This window comes from Pan paniscus, chromosome 16, assembly GCF_029289425.2.
Source record: "Pan paniscus chromosome 16, NHGRI_mPanPan1-v2.0_pri, whole genome shotgun sequence".
In the NCBI taxonomy this organism is placed as follows: Eukaryota; Metazoa; Chordata; class Mammalia; order Primates; family Hominidae; genus Pan; species Pan paniscus.
In genome coordinates, this window is record NC_073265.2 from 63,264,386 (window position 1) to 63,282,788 (window position 18,403).

Here is an 18,403-nt window from a genome sequence, read left to right on the forward strand (position 1 = left end):
ACTCTCTGACTAGATCCCTGGATATGAAGAGGCAAAGCCAGCTCTAGATGGATTCATAGTGAGTGTCTGCTTCTGACAATAACTGGCAGAAAGCTGATGAGCCTGGAGCAGGTCTGTGAAATGCAAATCCAGTGAAATCCAGCCACTCCTACGAAAACCCACCACATCTTAGGTTACTTGTGGGCGGAAACGCTTTTTCTCTCAGTTGAAGCTTGGTTGGAAGCAGATGTTTCACTTGGGCATTGGAAGGGTCTGGGGAAATGTGCTGCCTCCTAGGCCAGGGACATTAGCCAGAGGCCAGAATTAACTGAGGCTTTAGCACCAGGTGACACCAACTTCATTGAGAAGCCAGCGGCAGTCCATAAAGAGGAAAAACCCAAGGCCTGCCCTGGACTCTGTCCCAGCCATGCTCCCAACTGGCCCTGTGATCCTGGCCTTGTCTCTTCCTTGCTGGTCTCTGGCTAACGTCCACAGGTGCCATTCATGGGAGGTTCCAAGTTGGTCATCAAAGACTAAACATCTGGGCTTGGCAGCTGAGCAGATGATAAGCAATTAACTCTGTATTACCATCAGAGGCTCCACCTCCCTCTGTAGTCCCAGTCCCTTGGGAAAATCTCAGAGCTGGAGCCCTTCCCTCATCCTCTGGCTCCCCATCCCATGGCTTCTCGAACAGTGTTCCCACCAGGACCTTGGGACAGGAGAGAACGCCTCACCTGAAGGACTCCCAAAACTCAGGTTTCTCTAAGCTGCTGGGGCAGATGCCAAGAGCCTCCACTGCTCTCTCACTGCCAAGGACCTGGGTGTCCACCTAGATGTGGCCTTCAGGAGGCCAAGCAGTCCTTCCCCTCGCCTTTGTGTAGGACACTGGCACCTCGGCTGACTTCGGGGACAAGAAAAGGCAGGCTCCCGACCCCTTCCAAAGAATCATCTGGGGTTCAAGATGAGGCTTCTTTCTCCCGTCCCAAGTTTTGGTGTTTCTTCTGAGTCTGCTCAGAAAGATGAAATTAGGAGCAGACATCTCAGGTCCTGCCTGCCATAGCAGATGGCTCCTTCCCTGAGCCTCCATAAGCAGCACAGCACACTCATGCACACACCCACTGGTATTTTCTCTCACACTTTCATACACTTGTGTCAACGCAGGTTCACAGCTCACACTTAACTGTGCATGCACACACAGATTTAGCACTTGGATTCATTCCCACACATGCACGTTCACAACCTGTGTGTGTCACCCTTCCTCCCCTACTCATGAGGGTGTATGCCCTGGTTCACACATGTAACCCTCACATGTGACACACCCAGTTCATACCCATTCATGCACACATACCTTCTCTTGTGCACACGTCCCCTTTCCCAGTGGTACACCCTCCTTCATGTGCACGCAGATGCCCCCAGCTATACCAGCTTGCTAGTGTTCTGCACAGGTGCTTGCCTTGGCCCTCTGAATACCTGACACTTGGTTTTTCTGTGTTGCAGTCCTCCCGAGAGCTGGATGACAGCAGCAGTGAGTCCAGTGACCTCCAGCTGGAAGGCCCCAGCACCCTCAGGGTCCTGGACGAGAACCTTGCTGACCCCCAAGCAGAAGACAGACCTCTGGTTTTCTTTGACCTCAAGATTGACAATGAAAGTGGGTTCTCCTGGGGCTACCCCCACCCCTTTCTAATTTAGTCTCTGAGTCCCAAAAAGAAGAGCAGGCAGAGCCATCTGCCAGGCCCAGGAGAGCTCTGAGCTCTGGCCAACAACTGCAGCCAGGCTGGGCAGAGCACTCCGGCTCACCTGGGCTCCTGGCGTGTCATTTGCTGGCTTGAATAAAGATGTCCGCCTTATCCAGTGCCTGAGTGTGCGAGAGAGGCAGATGCCTCCACAAGTGCACCTCTGACCAGTTCTTCTCTTAGACAGAGAGCCTGGGGAACACACTCCTAGACAGAAACACAATGCGTGAGCTCATTGCCGTGAGCCGTGTCATCCAAGTAAGGCCTCTGGCTGTGCTACACGTTTCTGAGTAGAGGGCCAATCCCACAGGTGGCTGCACAGGGCTGCCCACAGATCCAAGGTCACAGAGGGATCAGACCCCTTATCCTGGAAGCCCCTCTACTTCCTCCAGTGCTTGCCCTGGCTCTGCAAATGCCCCTCCTTGAGCCAGAGCCCCAGGCCCTCCCCTGTGGCATGGACTCAACATTGGGGCTAGCCCAGCCAGACAGAAACAGCAAGTGTTTTCATGGTACAGAAAAGTCATTTGCAGACCTCAGTGGGAGGCTCTTGGCCTTGCTCTGAGTGGAGTGCTGTCTATGTCCCAGGGCTCTGACTGGGCTGGGGTCCTTGAGGGGATTGGAGGAAGGAGCATGAGATGGAGAGCTAAGTTCAAGCAGCCTGGGATCTCTAGTATAGGTGGCTGAGGCTGATAGAAGACAGGAGGGACCCGTATCCATGGGGTTTGGCCAACTCTGGGGCCGGTAGTGGAGGAGGGGAGAGCTGGATCCCCAGCTGGTGAACAGTGTTTGGAGGGCAGCCGAGCCTCCCCTTCTGACTGCTATCCCATCACAACCAGGGTCAGAGCTGCATTTGGGGGCTGATGTGTGGCTACTGCCAGCAGACCCCAAGGTGAGGTCTCTAGATGGTGAGTCAGCAGCCCTAGAGGACCCCCTGCTCCCACCCCAGAGCTCTCTGTGACCCTGGGTCCTCACCCTACCCTTCTCTCCTGCCCAGCCCAGAAGATTAGCCAGCTGGCTGCGGTGAACCGGGAAAGCAAGTTCCGCGTGGTCATCCAGCCTGAAGCCTTCTTCAGCATCTACTCCAAGGCCGTGTCCCTGGAGGTGGGGCTGCAGCACTTCCTCAGCTTTCTGAGCTCCATGCGCCGCCCTATCTTGGCCTGCTACAAGCTGTGGGGGCCTGGCCTCCCAAACTTCTTCCGGGCCCTGGAGGACATTAACAGGCTGTGGGAATTCCAGGAGGCCATCTCGGGCTTCCTGGCTGCCCTGCCTCTCATCCGGGAGCGTGTGCCCGGGGCCAGCAGCTTCAAACTCAAGAACCTGGCCCAGACCTACCTGGCGAGAAACATGAGCGAGCGCAGCGCCATGGCTGCCGTGCTGGCCATGCGTGACCTGTGCCGCCTCCTCGAGGTCTCCCCGGGCCCCCAGCTGGCCCAGCATGTCTACCCCTTCAGTAGCCTGCAGTGCTTTGCCTCCCTGCAGCCCCTGGTGCAGGCGGCTGTGCTGCCCCGGGCTGAGGCCCGCCTCCTGGCCCTACACAACGTGAGCTTCATGGAGCTGCTGAGTGCACACCGCCGTGACCGGCAGGGGGGCCTGAAGAAGTACAGCCGCTATCTAAGCCTGCAGACCACCACGTTGCCCCCTGCCCAGCCTGCTTTCAACCTGCAGGCTCTGGGCACCTACTTTGAAGGCCTGTTGGAGGGTCCGGCGCTGGCACGGGCAGAAGGAGTCTCCACCCCTCTTGCTGGCCATGGCTTGGCAGAGAGGGCCTCCCAGCAGAGCTGAGAGGAGGGGGTGACCAGCTTGGAGTCTCTGGTGGGCAGAGAGGGATGGGGTCCCTGAGCCAGGCCCCACCCATCACAGCATTCCCAGGTCCTGGTACCCAGCCCTCAGTTGTCATTTGGTTCAGAATCAGTTCCCTTTCTCTGGGACCAAATTTCCCTTCTCTAAACATCCTACAGAGAAGGTTCCAAAGCTGAGCACCCACCACCCTAGGTGTGCACCAGACTCCTATTAGCCCCTCCTTCCAGGAGCTAGAACCAGGGAGGTCCTGAGTGAGGAAGGCATGACCTCTGGGCTCTCTAGGTGGCCCTGGTCTTGCCCCATCCATCCCACCTGCCACTACCTTGGGTGTCCTTACAGCTCTGCCCTGACCCCAGCCCCTGCCCCTGGACACCTGCTGACAGCTCCCACACAGAACAGTCTGAGGTGATGCTGGCTACAGCCCTGGCAGCCCATGGCAACTCAAAGTGCCTTCCAAACCAAACTGCCCCTCATGAGGTTAGGGTCCCCCACCCTCCACCTGCCCAGAGGCCAACTCTGTTCCCTTCTCCTTTCATCCCAGAGGGGCCTCATCAGCAAAGACAGAAACTGATGTTCCATGCATGTCCCTGCTTCCAAAGCCTGACCTTCCAAAGCTTGCTTCCTTCCTCCTGGCTGCACAGACACCTCTGCTTGGCCACAGCTTTGCTCTTTGGTCCTCAGGCCACCAGACCCCTCACAGCATGGCCCTTGGCTCTTCCTGCACTGCCCTCACCCTCAGCCGTCCCAAGGAATGCCCAGCGCTACTCAGCATGTATTCCAGGACCTGCGGCATCAGCATCCCCTGGGAGCTTCTTAGAAATGCAGACCTGTGGGCTCTACCACAGGCCTCTGGAATCAGAATCTTCAGGGTGGGGCCCAGTCTGTGTTTTAACAGGTTCTCCCGGTGATGCTGGTGCATGCTCAAGTTTGAGAACCGCTGCTCTCATAGACTGCTCCTCCAAGGGGAAGCAGTGTGGAACAGCAGAGAAAGTCCCGTCCCTATCTCTGACTGTGCAGTGAGTGTGGCCTAGGAACAGGTCCCTTCCTAAGCTCTAGTGTCCCCATCTGTAAAATCGGCTGATTGGCCTCCACGGTCAGAGCGGCCATCTGGCTGTGCCATCCTGCATTTTTAGGAATGGAAAGCAGGCCTCTGAGGCAGTGGACAGGAAGACTTCTCATCCTTGAATTCTAGCTCCCATTCCAAACTGTTAGTCCCCAGCCTTGTGGTCACATCAGAGGTCAACAGCAGAACAGAGGCAGGTCAGGGTTGTCCGCTCTGATTAGCAGAACGACGGCCCCTTCCTCCTCCTCCCTCCTTCCCATCCCTTCTCATTAGCTCCCTGCTCCTGGGATGCTTCCCAAGCAGCCCAGGCCTCTAGCCTCCATGGCTGATGACCTCAGCTTTCACACTGGTGAAATCTGTGTACCCATACTGCAGCCCCATCCCATGGGGCCCCTGAAGACCCACTGAGGAATTCCATAGGGTCTTGTTCCTACGACCGGAGTGCTGGCTCTCACAGTGAATTTTGATGCATTTAAAATAAGATTCTGATGCCAGACTGTTAAAACAGGCGCTGGTTCTGAAGCACCGATGGAAACAGATTGATGCAGATGGAAGGAGGAAGGGAGACTGGGCCCACTGATTTCCAGCCCCACCATGTGTGCTGTTTTCAGATGTGATTGAGGGGTGTTCTGCCCTGCCTCCACTGTCACAGCCTTTAATAAAGATGTGAATCTTGAAAGCCTGATGCTCCAATCACAGACTCTGCTCAGCACCCCCAGAGGAACCACTGAGAAGCCTTTTGCCTGGATAGGAGGGGGCTCTCCCAGGCATAGGCTTGTGGCCACTTGCCCAGCACAACTGTGTTTTGTGGGGCGTCTTTTAGGACTTAGCAGAGCTGAGAGCCCTTTGTTGCTCAATGCTGTGAGCCTTAAGCATGTGAATCCCCCCACATGACAAGTGGGGAGACCCAGGGTAGGCTTTCCTTTGGATCATCTCCAAATGGGAGTGCCACGTGGCAGGAAAGAAGCACCGATTTCAAGAATTACTTCCTAGAGAAAGTCAGGAACTAGAGACCAGAGTCTGCAGGAACTTTGCCACTGCCCTTCACTGGCTAATCCTGTACTTCTCTCTGTGTTCCTTGAGTGACAGGTGGTAAAACCCTTAAAAAGGGAGGTGTGGGAGGCCCAGGACTTTGGTAACAGGTGATGAATGTGTTGTCTTGGCCATCACAGGTGGAGCTTCAGTTAGTACCCGAGGGATTCCCCTGGCACAAGCATTATAGGAATTAGTCCACCACTGGCGTGGGTGAGCAGCCAGGTAATGGGAATTGATCAGTGCCACCACCCTTGACCCCAACTACCATCCCAGATGCCCAGATTCCAGTCCTGGAGTTTTATTCTCTCAGCTTGATCCTTTGACCAAGAAGATCCAGTTCCAATATGTCACCTGTGCTTCATCTTTGGACTATATCTCAGGTGTTTACGTGTCAACTAATGGGAGCTTACTGGGTTAGAAGTCAGGACACTGAGTTTCAATCCTCACTTAGTAGTCTGTGGCCCTCTTTGGCACATTAACCTCCCTCCTTGATCCTCAGGCTGCGCCTCTGTCAAACGGGAGAATGCGGCTCCTTTTGACTTCAAGGGATCTTTGTGGGAACCAATGAGAAAATGTGTGTGAAGATAGCCTTTTGGTATATTTTAAAAGTGCACAAATTTAAGATCTTACTGCTTTATAAAGTGCTTTATGAATTATAGGAAAATAAACACATTTTAGATCTTAGAAAAAAACAAAAAACATGGGCTTGTCTTCAGGGTAGTAAAGAACAAGATCTGGGATGAACAAACAATTGTGGGGGTCCTGGGGTCTGAAGGAGCCAAGATCAAGGGGTCAACTATGGAGGGGCTGGGCAGGAGGTGGCACTGTGCTCCCAGCACACCCAGATGGGACATTTCACTCACTGGGGCCCGGAGTAGAGAACAAACTTTCTGTGTGGCAGCTCAGCGAAGCCCTGCTCCAGGGTCTCCTTCTGAGGCCTGAAGTCATTTAAAAATCTGCTTTGCCCCCAACCCCAACCTGGCTCTTAGCTCCAGCAGCTGTCACAGAGCCTGGTCAGGCTGTTTTCCCACCCTCTACTTCACCTTGTCCTGGCCCATGTCCACCCTTCTCCCTGCCCATGTCCACCGTTCTCCCTATCCCAGCCTCACTCTGACTCCTGGCCCCAACCCTGACCACTCTCCATGCCTGAGTCTCACCCTCAGCCTAGCCCTGCCAGCAGGCCCCATCTCCTCCTCTGACCTCAGCCTTGTCTCCGCCTCACACCCCAGGTGCCTCCAGCACCTAAGCCTAGAGTAAGGGGCTCTCTTCTCATCTTTCCTCACTCCTCACAATTAAGGAAACTCCATGGCTAGTGTGCATACCACCCGGGCTGGAATGCATCAAATGTCAAGTCAAAGGGGGTAGGACACTGGGGACCCTGCCTGGCGAGAAGGGGAGCTGAGCTAGGGCTGCTCCCGGACTCTGCCAGCAGAGGGCGCTGCTGGAGTGCAGTGGCCTCCCCCTCCTGCAGGTGCCTGACAACGGGCGTGGGCCACGGTAGTGCTGGTGGTTTAAGCTCAGGCAGCTCAGTCCTTTCTAAAGTGCTGTGCGTGCTTCCTGTGGTATGGGAGATAACTGTAGATACGAGGCACGTGGAGAAACATTTTTTAAAAAATGTTAAACCTTTTATATTTAGTTTAACATCTGTTAGAAACAATACAACCAGGCCATGCGCGGTGGCTCACACCTGTAATCCCAGCACTCACTTTGGGAGGCCGAGGCGGGTGGTTCACTTGAGGTCAGGAGTTCGAGACCAGCCTGGCCAACATGGTGAAACCTGTCTCTACTAAAAATACAAAAATTTGCTGGGTGTGGTGGCCCGTGCCTGCAATTCCAGCTATTCGGGAAGCTCTGAAGCAGGAGAATTGCTTGAACCTGGGAAGAGGAGGTTGCAGTGAGCCGCGATTGTGCCACTGCACTCCAGCCTAGATGACAAGCGTGAAATTCCGTCTCAAAAAAAAAAAAAAAAGGAAAAAGAAAAAAAGAAACAATACAACCAGCTCATCGAAAGTCTGATTTCTGGCTGGGTGTGATGGCTCATGCCTGTAATCCCAGCACTTTGGGAGGCCGAGGCAGGTGGATCATGAGGTCGGGAGATCAAGATCATCCTGGCTAACACAGTGAAACCCTCTCTCTACTAAAAATACAAAAAATTAGCCGGGTGTGGTGGTGTGCACCTGTAGGCCCAGCTACTCGGGAGGCTGAGGCAGGAGAACTGTTTGAACCTGGGAGGCAGAGGCTGCAGTGAGCTGAGATTGTGCCACTGCACTCCAGCCTGGGCAACAGAGTGAGATGCCATCTCAAAAAAAAAAAAAATTGTGATTTCTGGGATCTAGTTGCTCAGAATGACGCTGAAGTGGAATTCTTTAAAGATCCACTTAGGACAAATAGTAAGTAACTCCACACTCGGAAGGGACACAGGTAGAGGAAAACTTATGATTGTGGAAGTGAATGGCCTGTTAATTTGGGGAAATACTGGGTTACCAGTGGACTTAGGGTGAGCTCTACAGCTAAGGATAGGGCCCAAGTTAGAACTGGGGCAAGGATGGGGTGGGCTTAGAATCGGGGTGAGGGTTAGAGCTAAAGTTCAGGGGAGGCCCCAGGTTAGGATTTGGGATTAGATCAGATGGAGGGGCACATTTGGTGCTTAAGGTTGAGAATAAACCTTAGGAATTAGGAATTGAGTTAGAATTGGGGTGAGTTAGGAATTTAGTTAGAAATGGAGTTAAAGTCACTCTTCAGGCCACAAGTCTTTGTGACTATAGTAACTGAAAAGTCCATGGAACTGTGAACAGATGGGCAGGAGCTTCTCGACCCCCTAATAGGCACCCCAAGTTCAATCTGCATTTTCCCCCAAATCCTCTTCTAGAAGCACCTGGCAGGGGCTCTGCCTGAGCTCACAACTCCAACAAGGTCAATGTACACCAATCGGATTGGAGGGACTGAGGAGTGGGCAATCCTGCCCAGGAGGGAGAGCATGGGACAACCAGGTAAGACAACTGGGTACCAGACACGATTTCACCATTTAGCACAAGTAACCTTTAATCTTCCCAACTGTCCCATGTGGTTACAGCCCATCTTCCTCCTACAGAGGAGCACAGCAGGGCAGCAAGGCTGAGTACCTCGTCAGGGTCATTAAACTTTTATGTGGCAGAGCTGGGATTTGCCTGTGGGGAGCCTGTGTCTAGACTGGCACCATCTGTGGCCCACATCATGGAGCGCATGGCCACGTGTTGGGGGACAGGCTGCCTGGTCTCTCCTTCTCTCCTTTCCATGCTCTCCTGAGTTGTCAGTCTCAGGTGATGCAGAAGGCAGGTCTCTGGAAGCTACCCCCACCTTCTCATCCCTGTGCTTGAACTTTCATTTTAATTTTTTCGTTTAGGGCAGTGTTTCTGGACCTTTTTATAATTATTATTATTGTCCTCTTAAGGAGCATTTTTAGCATCTTTTCCCAATTGTGCCTCCCTGTATGAAATTTTAATACCATAGATACACTGTACATTCCATAGGATTTTCTAGATACAAGATCGCATCATCTGCGAATAGAGATGGTTTTACTTCTTCCTTACATGGACATATGTATGGACTGTGAGCCTTTGGAGGGTCAGAAACCATGGTAATAGCCAAGATGGTCAACTGCCCTTCCTCCCCTGCCTTTTCATCCTCTGTGGGGTGATAATGCCTCTGTTGAGAATGCATGATTTAGGGTAAGGCCCCACCCCGTTACAATGTAGGTAAGAAGTGGTCACGGGAAGGAGTGGGTGGGATGCGGGCTGCACCTCTATGTGGGTGGAGACTAGGTGGGCCAGGTGGAGGGAGATGGAAGGGAATGGAGATCCAAGTTTCTGAGAACACACTCGCCTGTAGTGGCCTTGGTCCTGGTCCCAGGCACAGGCACAGGCTGAGCCTGGGGCTAGGGGAGGAATGGGGCCAGTACCATCACTTATTTTTGTCTCTGAATCCAGATGTCAGCTCCAGACCCGCTGGACCTGAATAAAGCAAATACCTGTGGAGACTCTGTTGAGAGAAGAGTCTAGAATTTCAACAGATTCTCCCCATACTAAAAGCAAACAAACAAAAACAAAATGAAACAACCAAACAAACAAAAACAAAAAACAGGAAGTTTGGACGTCTCTGTTCACCCTTACAAAATGCATTTGCTGTCAAGTGAGGGGAAAATTCCTTCATTCTTGGCTCAAGGAACTTCCTTAAACTAAGACCAGCTGCCTGGACTGTGCTAAATTCAGTTTATAAATATTATAAATATCCCAAACTTGATAGCCAAGCAGATTACAAAAGCTAGCTAGCTAACCGCAGAAATTTTCCAAAACGCTAGCCAGTCAGACAAGTATGAGATATTGTGAAATCCTGTGTTGCTTGTCTGATTTCCTGAAATCATTCATCTCAGACTGAGTGCAGAAGGCCTGGGGGTGGAATTCAGGAGCACTGACTATCTCCTACAGTTCTAGAGCCTTAAAGCCCTGGCCGACCCCAGGATGGATTGATTGCACAGTAAGTCAGACCAACCAGCTGGGCGCAGTGGCTCATGCCTGTAATCCCAGCACTTTGGGAGGCCGAGGCAAGTGGACCTAGGGTCATGAAGAAGGTGGAGGCCCTGAGGCCCTGAGTGATTTTATAAAGAACACCTTAGCAAATATCCAGCACTATGGGTTCTTACCTTCACTCAGGACCCACAAAGCCCCACGTTCTGACAGATTTTGTTTATCAGACAAATTGCACTTAGTCATGCTTCATTCATTTTTCTCGGAGACTTCCCAGGTTACATAGACCTGAGATAATCTCCCCATCTCGCCGTCACCCCCCACGAAGACACTCCATGTTTCTGTTTGCAATACAGTCTTACATGGATCAATATTAGATTTTCATGGTGCTCTTTGCATTTTGCAACTATTGCTTAAGCTGGAGACCCAAAACGAGCACTAGCTTTTGAGTCAAAGACCCCTGGATTCCAGTTTCAGCTGAGAGACTGTGAGCACATCGCCAGCCCACTCTGATCCTGTATCCTAGTTGTACAATCACCTATTTCCCATCAATTGCAAGGCTGGAAAGAAAAGTGCCCACTCTGGCCAGTACACGGTAGGAGCTTAGTAAGCTTAAGCTCTCTTGCTTCCCCACTACACTAAAGTGTTAGGGGAAAGACAGATGTGGGGAATGTCACCTGGGAGGCTCCAGCTGTATGCTTCACAATCCTACTGAGAGGTGACAGCCTGCTGGCAGCCCTGGCTTGCTCTCGGGCCTCCCCTGCCTTGGCTCCCACTTTGGCGGCACTTGAGGAGCCCTTCAGCCCGCCGCTGCATGGTGGGAGCCCCTTCCTGGGCTGGCCGAGGCCAGAGCCGGCTCCCTCAGCTTGCGGGGAGGTGTGGAGGGAGAGGCGCAGGCAGGAACCGGGGCTGCGCACGGCGCTTGCGGGCCAGCGCGAGTTCCGGGTGGGCGTGGTCCGCAGGCCCAGCACTGGGAGCGGCCAGCGGGCCCCGCCAGCCCCCCGCAGTGAGGGGCTTAGCACCCGGGCCAGCGGCTGCTGTGCTCGACTTCTCGCCAGGCCTTAGCTGCCTCCCCGCGGGGCAGGGATCTGGACCTGCAGCCCTCCATGCCTGAGCCTCCCCACACCGCCCTGCTATGGGCTCCTGGGCGGCCGGAGCCTCCAGGACGAGCGCCACCCCCTGCTCCATGGCACCCAGTCCCATCGACCACCCAAGGGCTGAGGAGTGCCTGCGCACGGCCCAGGACTGGCAGGCAGCTCCACTTGCGGCCCCCGTGCGGGATCCACTGGGTGAAGCCAGCTGGGCTCCTAAGTCTGGTGGGGACTTGGAGAATCTTTACGTCTAGCTAAGGGATTGTAAATACACCAATCAGCACCCTGTCTGTAGCTCAAGGTTTGTAAACACACCAATCAGCACGCTGTGTCTAGCTCAGGGTTTGTGAATGCACCAATGGGCACTCTGTATTTAGTTACTCTGGTGGGGGCTTGGAGAACCTTTATGTCTAGCTAAGGGATTGTGAATGCACCAATCGGCACTCTGTATCTAGCTCAAGGTTTGTAAATGCACCAATCAGCACTCTGTGTCTAGCTCAGGGTTTGTAAATACACCAATCCACACTCTGTATCTAGCTAATCTAGTGGGGACATGGAAAACTTTTGTGTCTAGCTCAGGGATTGTAAACGCACCAATCAGCACCCTGTCAAAACGGACCAATCAGCTCTCTGTAAAACAGACCAATCGGCTCTCTGTAAAATGGACCAATCAGCAGGATGTGGGTAGGGCCAGGTAAGAGAATAAAAGCAGGCTGCCCCAGCAGCAGTGGTAATGGTTTGTAGATCCCCTTTGATGTTGTGGGGGTTTGTTTTTTTTGCTCTTTGAAATAAATCCTGTTACCGCTTGCTTTTTCGGTTCACGGTGACTTTATGAGCTGTAACGCTCACGGCGAAGGTCTGCAGCTTCGCTTCTGAAGCCAGCGAGACCACGAACCCACCTGGAGAAAGGAACAACTCCAGAAGCACCACCTTAAGAGCTGTAGCACTCACAGCAAATGTCTGCAGCTTCATTCTTGAGCCAGCAAGACCACGAACCCCGCAGAAAGAACAAACGCCCACCACCAGAAGGAACAAACTCTGGACACGCCGCGAGGCGTGTAACTGTAATACGCACCGCGAGGGTCTGTGGCTTTATTCTTTAAGTCAGTAAGACCAAGAACCCACCAATTCTGGACACAATGCCAATGAAAATTATAATTAGGCTTCAGTTTACCGTCTACAAAATGAGACAGGACCTCAGGAGTGGATAGGAAGAGGAGCTTGGCTTTGTTAGTTTAAAGTGGGCTGGTCTGATTGTGTAACGCGGGCTTTTATTGTTGGCTCCAGCCAACTCCCCAGGCAGGGCTTCACTTGCTCTGAATGTCTTTTGGCCAGTCCATGGCTGTCCAGGGTTGGGGTGGGGAGGCGGGGTGGAGGATAGTGGGGTGGGGTGGGGGTGGAGGATAGTGGGGTTGAGGGGGGTGGGGGTGGAGAAGCAGTTCCCCCATGTAGCCTGCAGGTGGCACCAGGGCAGCGCGGGAGCCGAGGGTTCCGCTCCAGCCTTCCAGGAGACCCAGGCAGGGTGTGGTAGGGCGAGGCAGAGGTGGTGCAGAGCGCTCAGCTGGGCAGCAGCACGAGCGTGACTGCAGATCAGGCCGCACCGTTTAAAATGGACACATGGGTCTTCTGCCTAACTTCCTGTCTTTGGTAGGGTGTTCATATGCTTTATCATCCAAATCCAGACACTTAAAGAGAGTGAAAGGGGCACTATAATAATTGCACCAGGACAGCAGACATAATTTTAGCTGTACCTTGCAAACCAGAACGTATGGTCACCCTACCCTCCGGTCACTTTTTCTTCCTTGTTTCCATTCTTTTAATTTTTTTTACCTTTTAAACACACAGCATTATCTTCCCCTGAGCACCATTGTCTTTGCAAATGCTCTTGCAATCGGGATATTTTTGACCTGGCAACATGCATATTCAGTCTGAACAGTCTCTCTGAACCTACCCCAAAACCTGGTTTTAGCTTCCAGGCAGAAGACTCTGTTCCCTGGCTTGCAACCCCCATGACTCAAGAATGGAAGATGTCACAGGTGGGACAGTGGCCCTTATCTCAATTTTGGTGCCTCTTTGCTAAATGTATTCCTGTAATTTTTTTTTTTTTTTTTTTGAGACGGAGTCTCGCTGTGTTGTGTAGGCTGGAGTGCAATGGTGCAATCTCGGCTCACTGCAAGCTCTGCCTCCCGGTTTTATGCCATTCTCCTGCCTCAGCCTCCCAAGTATCTGGTACTATAGGCACGCGCCACCATGCCTGGTTAATTTTTGTATTTTTAGTAGAGACGGGGCTTCACCACGTTGGCCAGGCTGGTCAGAAACTCCTGACATCAGGTGATTTGCCCGCCTCAGCTTACTAAAGTGCTGGGATTACAGGCATGAGCCACTGTGCCCGGCCCTATTCCTGTAATTTTGTTCTGAGTGCTCATTTCCTTTGTCTCTTTTAATTTACGTATATTGGTTTATTGAATGGCAAGTAGACAAGTCCCATTAAGCAGGATTCTTGTATTTCCAAGATCATCTCATTACTCCATTCAACCCCAAATTAGCATGCCATTTATCCCCTTGTTTCTGAACCCTCTTCACTTAATAGTCTTGAAAACATCCATCCATTGCAAAAAGGACTCGAACTGTTCTCACTTCCACTTTTACTTGATTCATTGATACCCAAGTAATGATTTGTCTAGGGGAGTCATTAGTAGAGAACTGTGCCCTTAAATTTAGTTTTATAGTTGGATTCTGCTAGTTAATATCTCTGTCTTGTCATTCTTACATTGCAACAAATGACTATGGTTCCTGTCTTAACCTAAAATCCAGGTTAGAAATTTGGTTTTATCTGAATAAGATATTAATAGATAATGTGAGAAAAATAATTTACTGAAACTTTTCTCAGCTAAGAATGACACTCATCGTCATTAAGCAAGTGGAAAATTGGGCTGTAAATATATAAACTCTTAAAATATGTTTAGAGACAAGATTTTCCTTTTTTTTTTTTTTTTTTAGTAAAGCATATTTGCTATGGTTGGAATGATTGTGTCTCCTTTAAAATTCATACTGGAACTTAAACCCCAATGTGATAGAATTAAGAGGTGGAGTCTAGGAGATGACTAAGCTGTAAGGGAGGAGCCCCCTCATGAATGGGGTTAGTGACCTTATGAAAGGGCTTGAGGGAACTACCTAGCTCGGTTTTCTTCTTTTGTTTTTCTGTCCTTTCCACCATGTTAGGACACAGTGTTCAAGGTGCCATCTTGGAAGCAGGAGCAGCCCTTGCGAGACTACAAACCTGCTGGCCCCTTGATCTTGGACTTCCCAGACACCAAAACTGTGAGAAACGCATTTTTATTCTTTACCCGTTACCCAGTCTCAGATATTTTGTTATAACACCACAAATGGACTAAGACAGTATCTTACATACAGTGAGGTGCATATACCTTAAGTTACAATTTTGTACTATCGTTTTTTGGTTTGTTTTTTGTTTTTGAGATGGAGTCTTGCTCTGTTGCCCAGACTGGAGTGCAGTGGCAAGATCTTGGCTCACTGCAACCTCTGCCTCCCGGGTTCAAGCGATTCTCCAGCCTCAGCCTCCTGAGTAGCTGGGATTATAGGCGCCTGCCACCACGCCTGGCTAATTTTTGTATGGTAGTAGAGATGGGGTTTCACCATGTTGACCAGGCTGGTCTTGAACTCCTGACCTCAAGTGATCCACCTGCCTAGGCCTCCCAAAATGCTGGGATTACAGGTGTGAGTCACCACGCCCGGCCAACTCAATAGTATTTACATATGTGCACACTCATGTAACCACCACTCAGCTCAAGATACAGGATGTTCCCATCAGCACAGAGGGCTCCCTCTTGCCTCTTCTCAGTTGCTGTCCCCTCAAAGTTAACCAGGATCCTGACCTCTGTCACCATGGATTAGTTTTGCCTGTTCTTGAACTTCATATAAATGGGATCATTCAGTATGTGCGCGTTTGTGGCTGGCTTTTTTCATTCAACAGAATCCTGTGAGATTTAGCCACGTTTTGGGTACTGGTAGCTGTTTATTTTTCTGGTTGTGTAGTTTTCCATATTTCATTTATTACCCTTCTATTTTTGTCTCTAACTCAGTGTCTTTTGGGGCCTATTGGTCCTTTTTAGCTAGATTGATAACTAAGCATCTTCTTATCAATGGAGCTTAGGACATTTTTAGAAGACGAAAGCCTAATAACCCCAAGCCCCCCAATCTTAAGCCAAGTTTCCTTCTCACGCCTGCTTCAGTTGCTCTTCTTCATGTGGTATTTTTTCCCTCACAAAACTGATGGAAATTAAGAAACCCGAAAGCTCTTCATCATGTTATCAGCTTAGGGACGCTTGTCTTCTGAATAACAGGGTAGATATTTATAATCTGAAATGTTAGAATAACTATAGCAAACACTTACATAGCACTGACTGCTGTTCACAGTGCTTTACATATATTATTTTCCTCAAAACAACTCTGTGAAATAGACACTATTTTGTCATCCTCATATTTTAGACGGGGAAATGGAGGCACAGAGAGATCACATAACTTTCCCAAGGTGGTAGAGCCAGGACTTGAACCTGTGTTTTCTGGTTTTAGAGCCTGCACCCTTCACCACCACACCATATTGTGTAGCATGATACTTCTTGTGGTTAAAGTGTTTTCTTCTATTTACCTGGGAGCATTTTCTGAATAATTTGAATCTTATAAATTTGCTTCAAAGAATACAAGTAAATCAAAATGGAAGATCTGATATAGAATGTGTAGCATTCATGAATAAATTATAGGACTCTCTGGTTTTAAATAACAATCATTTGCTTCCCTTGTGACTTTTGTCAGGCAGGGCTGTAATGCGCTCACCTCATTTTCCTTCTCTTCAATGGGAGGAGATGGGCTCAGAGACAGGCACAATTTATCGTAAAATCTGATCACACTTTCCCTCACCATCTGGAAGCTGGAGGTAGGTTTGTGAAATCTTAATTGAGAAAGAGTTGAATGCTGCTTGTAGCATAGCGAGTTTAAAAAAGATGGTTTTTCTCCCCAATTATGTTGCACAGGGCCCTGTGAGTTTTGGCAATTAACATATGTGGCCAACAGTTTTCTCACAAAGATTATCAGGGTTCTAGAGGAAATTATCTTCCAGTTTTAATCTGCTGCTTAAGTGCTATATTTCTTTATAGATGAACTAATTAATTCTTGGTCACTTGTTTTTATTAGACATTTCTCTGCCTCTGTACGCTGTGCTTTGTCTCTTTATGCCCAGCCCCGGGTTTTATCTTCTAACTGCAAGAAAAAGGTCATTGAAATTTTCTCTCTCTCTCAAACTCCTGGGTTCAAGTGATCTTCCCCTGTCTGCCTCCTGAGTAGCTGGCATTACAGGTGTACACCACTGTACACAGACACACACACACACAAACATGCATATACACACACAGACATCCAAATGTATACACACAGAGACATACACATATCCACACATACTCATTAGATATACATTTACACAAACACACACGTGCACACACACATATACACACCTTGTTTCCATCATCTTCTCAGGACTCGGGGCTCTCAGAGAGTGGAAAGAGTCTCGTACCATGAGTCCAGGATCGACTGTGCAACCTTGCTCAAGCATCTTCCCTCTTGAGATCTTGTTTATAATAATAAACATCCTTACCCACCAATTAGGGTTATTTTGAAGATAGAAAGGATAACAGGGTGATGGCATGTTGTATAGTTTCAAATAAAAGTTAACATTGACCAAAAAAGAGGTCTGGCCTTTGTCCTAGACTCCTGGGACGTAACCGTCAACATGTAATACCTGATAGGAATATGTTTGCGTGGGGATCTTAACTCATGATGGCTGGTCTAATAATAATATTTAGGGTGGGGACTAGCCAGGCCAGGAAAAGCAACTAAGTGATTTAGAGTCTGGGCTTTAGGTCATCCCTGGAAGGACAGGAGACTGGAAACTGAGAGCAGCCACATGGACAATCAAGCATGCCTCTGTGATGAAGTTCCAGTAAAAACCCTGAACACTGAGGCTTGAGGGAGCCTCACTGGCTGGGAATACTCCATGTGTATTGGCACATAGCAAAGCTGGGAAGGCAATGCACTCTGACTGCATGGGGAAGGGATAATGGACACTCCATGCATGGTACCCTCCTGGACTCAGCCCTATGCCTTTCTTCCCCTGGCTGATTTTAATCTGTATCCTTTCCATGTAATCAAACCACAGCTATAAGTATAATAGATCTCTGTGAATTGTAGCCAGTTCTTAGAGGTAACCAAGCAGAGTTGATCTACTGCCTGCTTGAAAAAGCTATTTAAAAATCCCTAAACCAAAGAAGACCAGATCCCTCATGAATCTGACCCAGCAGGTTTTGAAGCCAAAGCTGAGGGCATTTGAAGCCAAAGCCTGGCTAGACAGAGATAAGGCTCCTGGGGGGGAACAGGTGCAGTCCTGCTCAGGCTGCAGTGTCCCCGGGCTACAGCTGGACAAGGGCTCCCTCTGGGTCACAGCCTCTAGGGACAGAGTTTGGGGCAGGTCGACTGATGTGTAGGACTCTGGTGATGAACTCAACTGGGAAACTCTGTGGTAATGGGAAGAGAATGGTTTTGCTTTTCCAAATCATCTACCCGCTGCATGCTTGGATCCACATGGGAACTCAGTGTGGAAACTACATTTGAACAGCCTAAGCCTGAACTCTGGGCCATGTGTCCAGTTTCCTGGCCTCCAGCTTTGTTCACCCCTTATCCCCACCCATCACTGATGCCAGATCCATCCTCCCAAATGTCCTTTCATCATGTTACCCTCCTCACCACCTCATGGCATCTTCTACACAACAGGAAATGCCTCCCACGTCAGCCTGGCGTTCAAGGTTCTTTTGATGTGGCCGCCTCTCACCACCGCACCGTATCTCCCTGTGGGCCCTGCCAATTTGGATCAATTTTTCCTATCCATGAGCTGAACTTTTCCACCTCCATACTGTTGCTTACACTGTGACCTTCCTGTGCATGTTCTTTTCCTCCCTCTTCCCAAGTCCAAATGCTATAGAATGAATTGTGTCTCCCGAAAGTTCATACTTGGAGCCCTAACCCACTATATGATTGTATTTGGAAACAGGGCTCTTAGGAGGTAAAGTTAAGTGAGGGAGGAGGGGCAGAGCAAGATGGCTGAACAGTAGCCTCTACCAATCATTCCCCCTG

General features: G+C 50.2%; 1 protein-coding gene across 7 annotated transcripts in view; it reads left to right on the forward strand.

The window, feature by feature from the left end:
- Positions 1–5,254, forward strand: part of PML (PML nuclear body scaffold) — a 52,136-nt gene extending 46,882 nt beyond the window's left edge. For 3 of the 7 annotated variants that reach the window (XM_008971855.4, XM_055098138.2, XM_008971862.4), the window contains one exon: positions 1,477–1,616. Coding sequence is in view for 4 of the 7 variants with exons in the window: in XM_008971849.4 (XP_008970097.3) it covers positions 1,477–1,627; positions 2,707–3,494 (939 nt within the window). In the remaining 3 variants the exon portion in view is untranslated. 7 annotated transcript variants of the gene reach the window in all.
- The last annotated feature ends 13,149 nt before the right edge of the window (positions 5,255–18,403 follow it).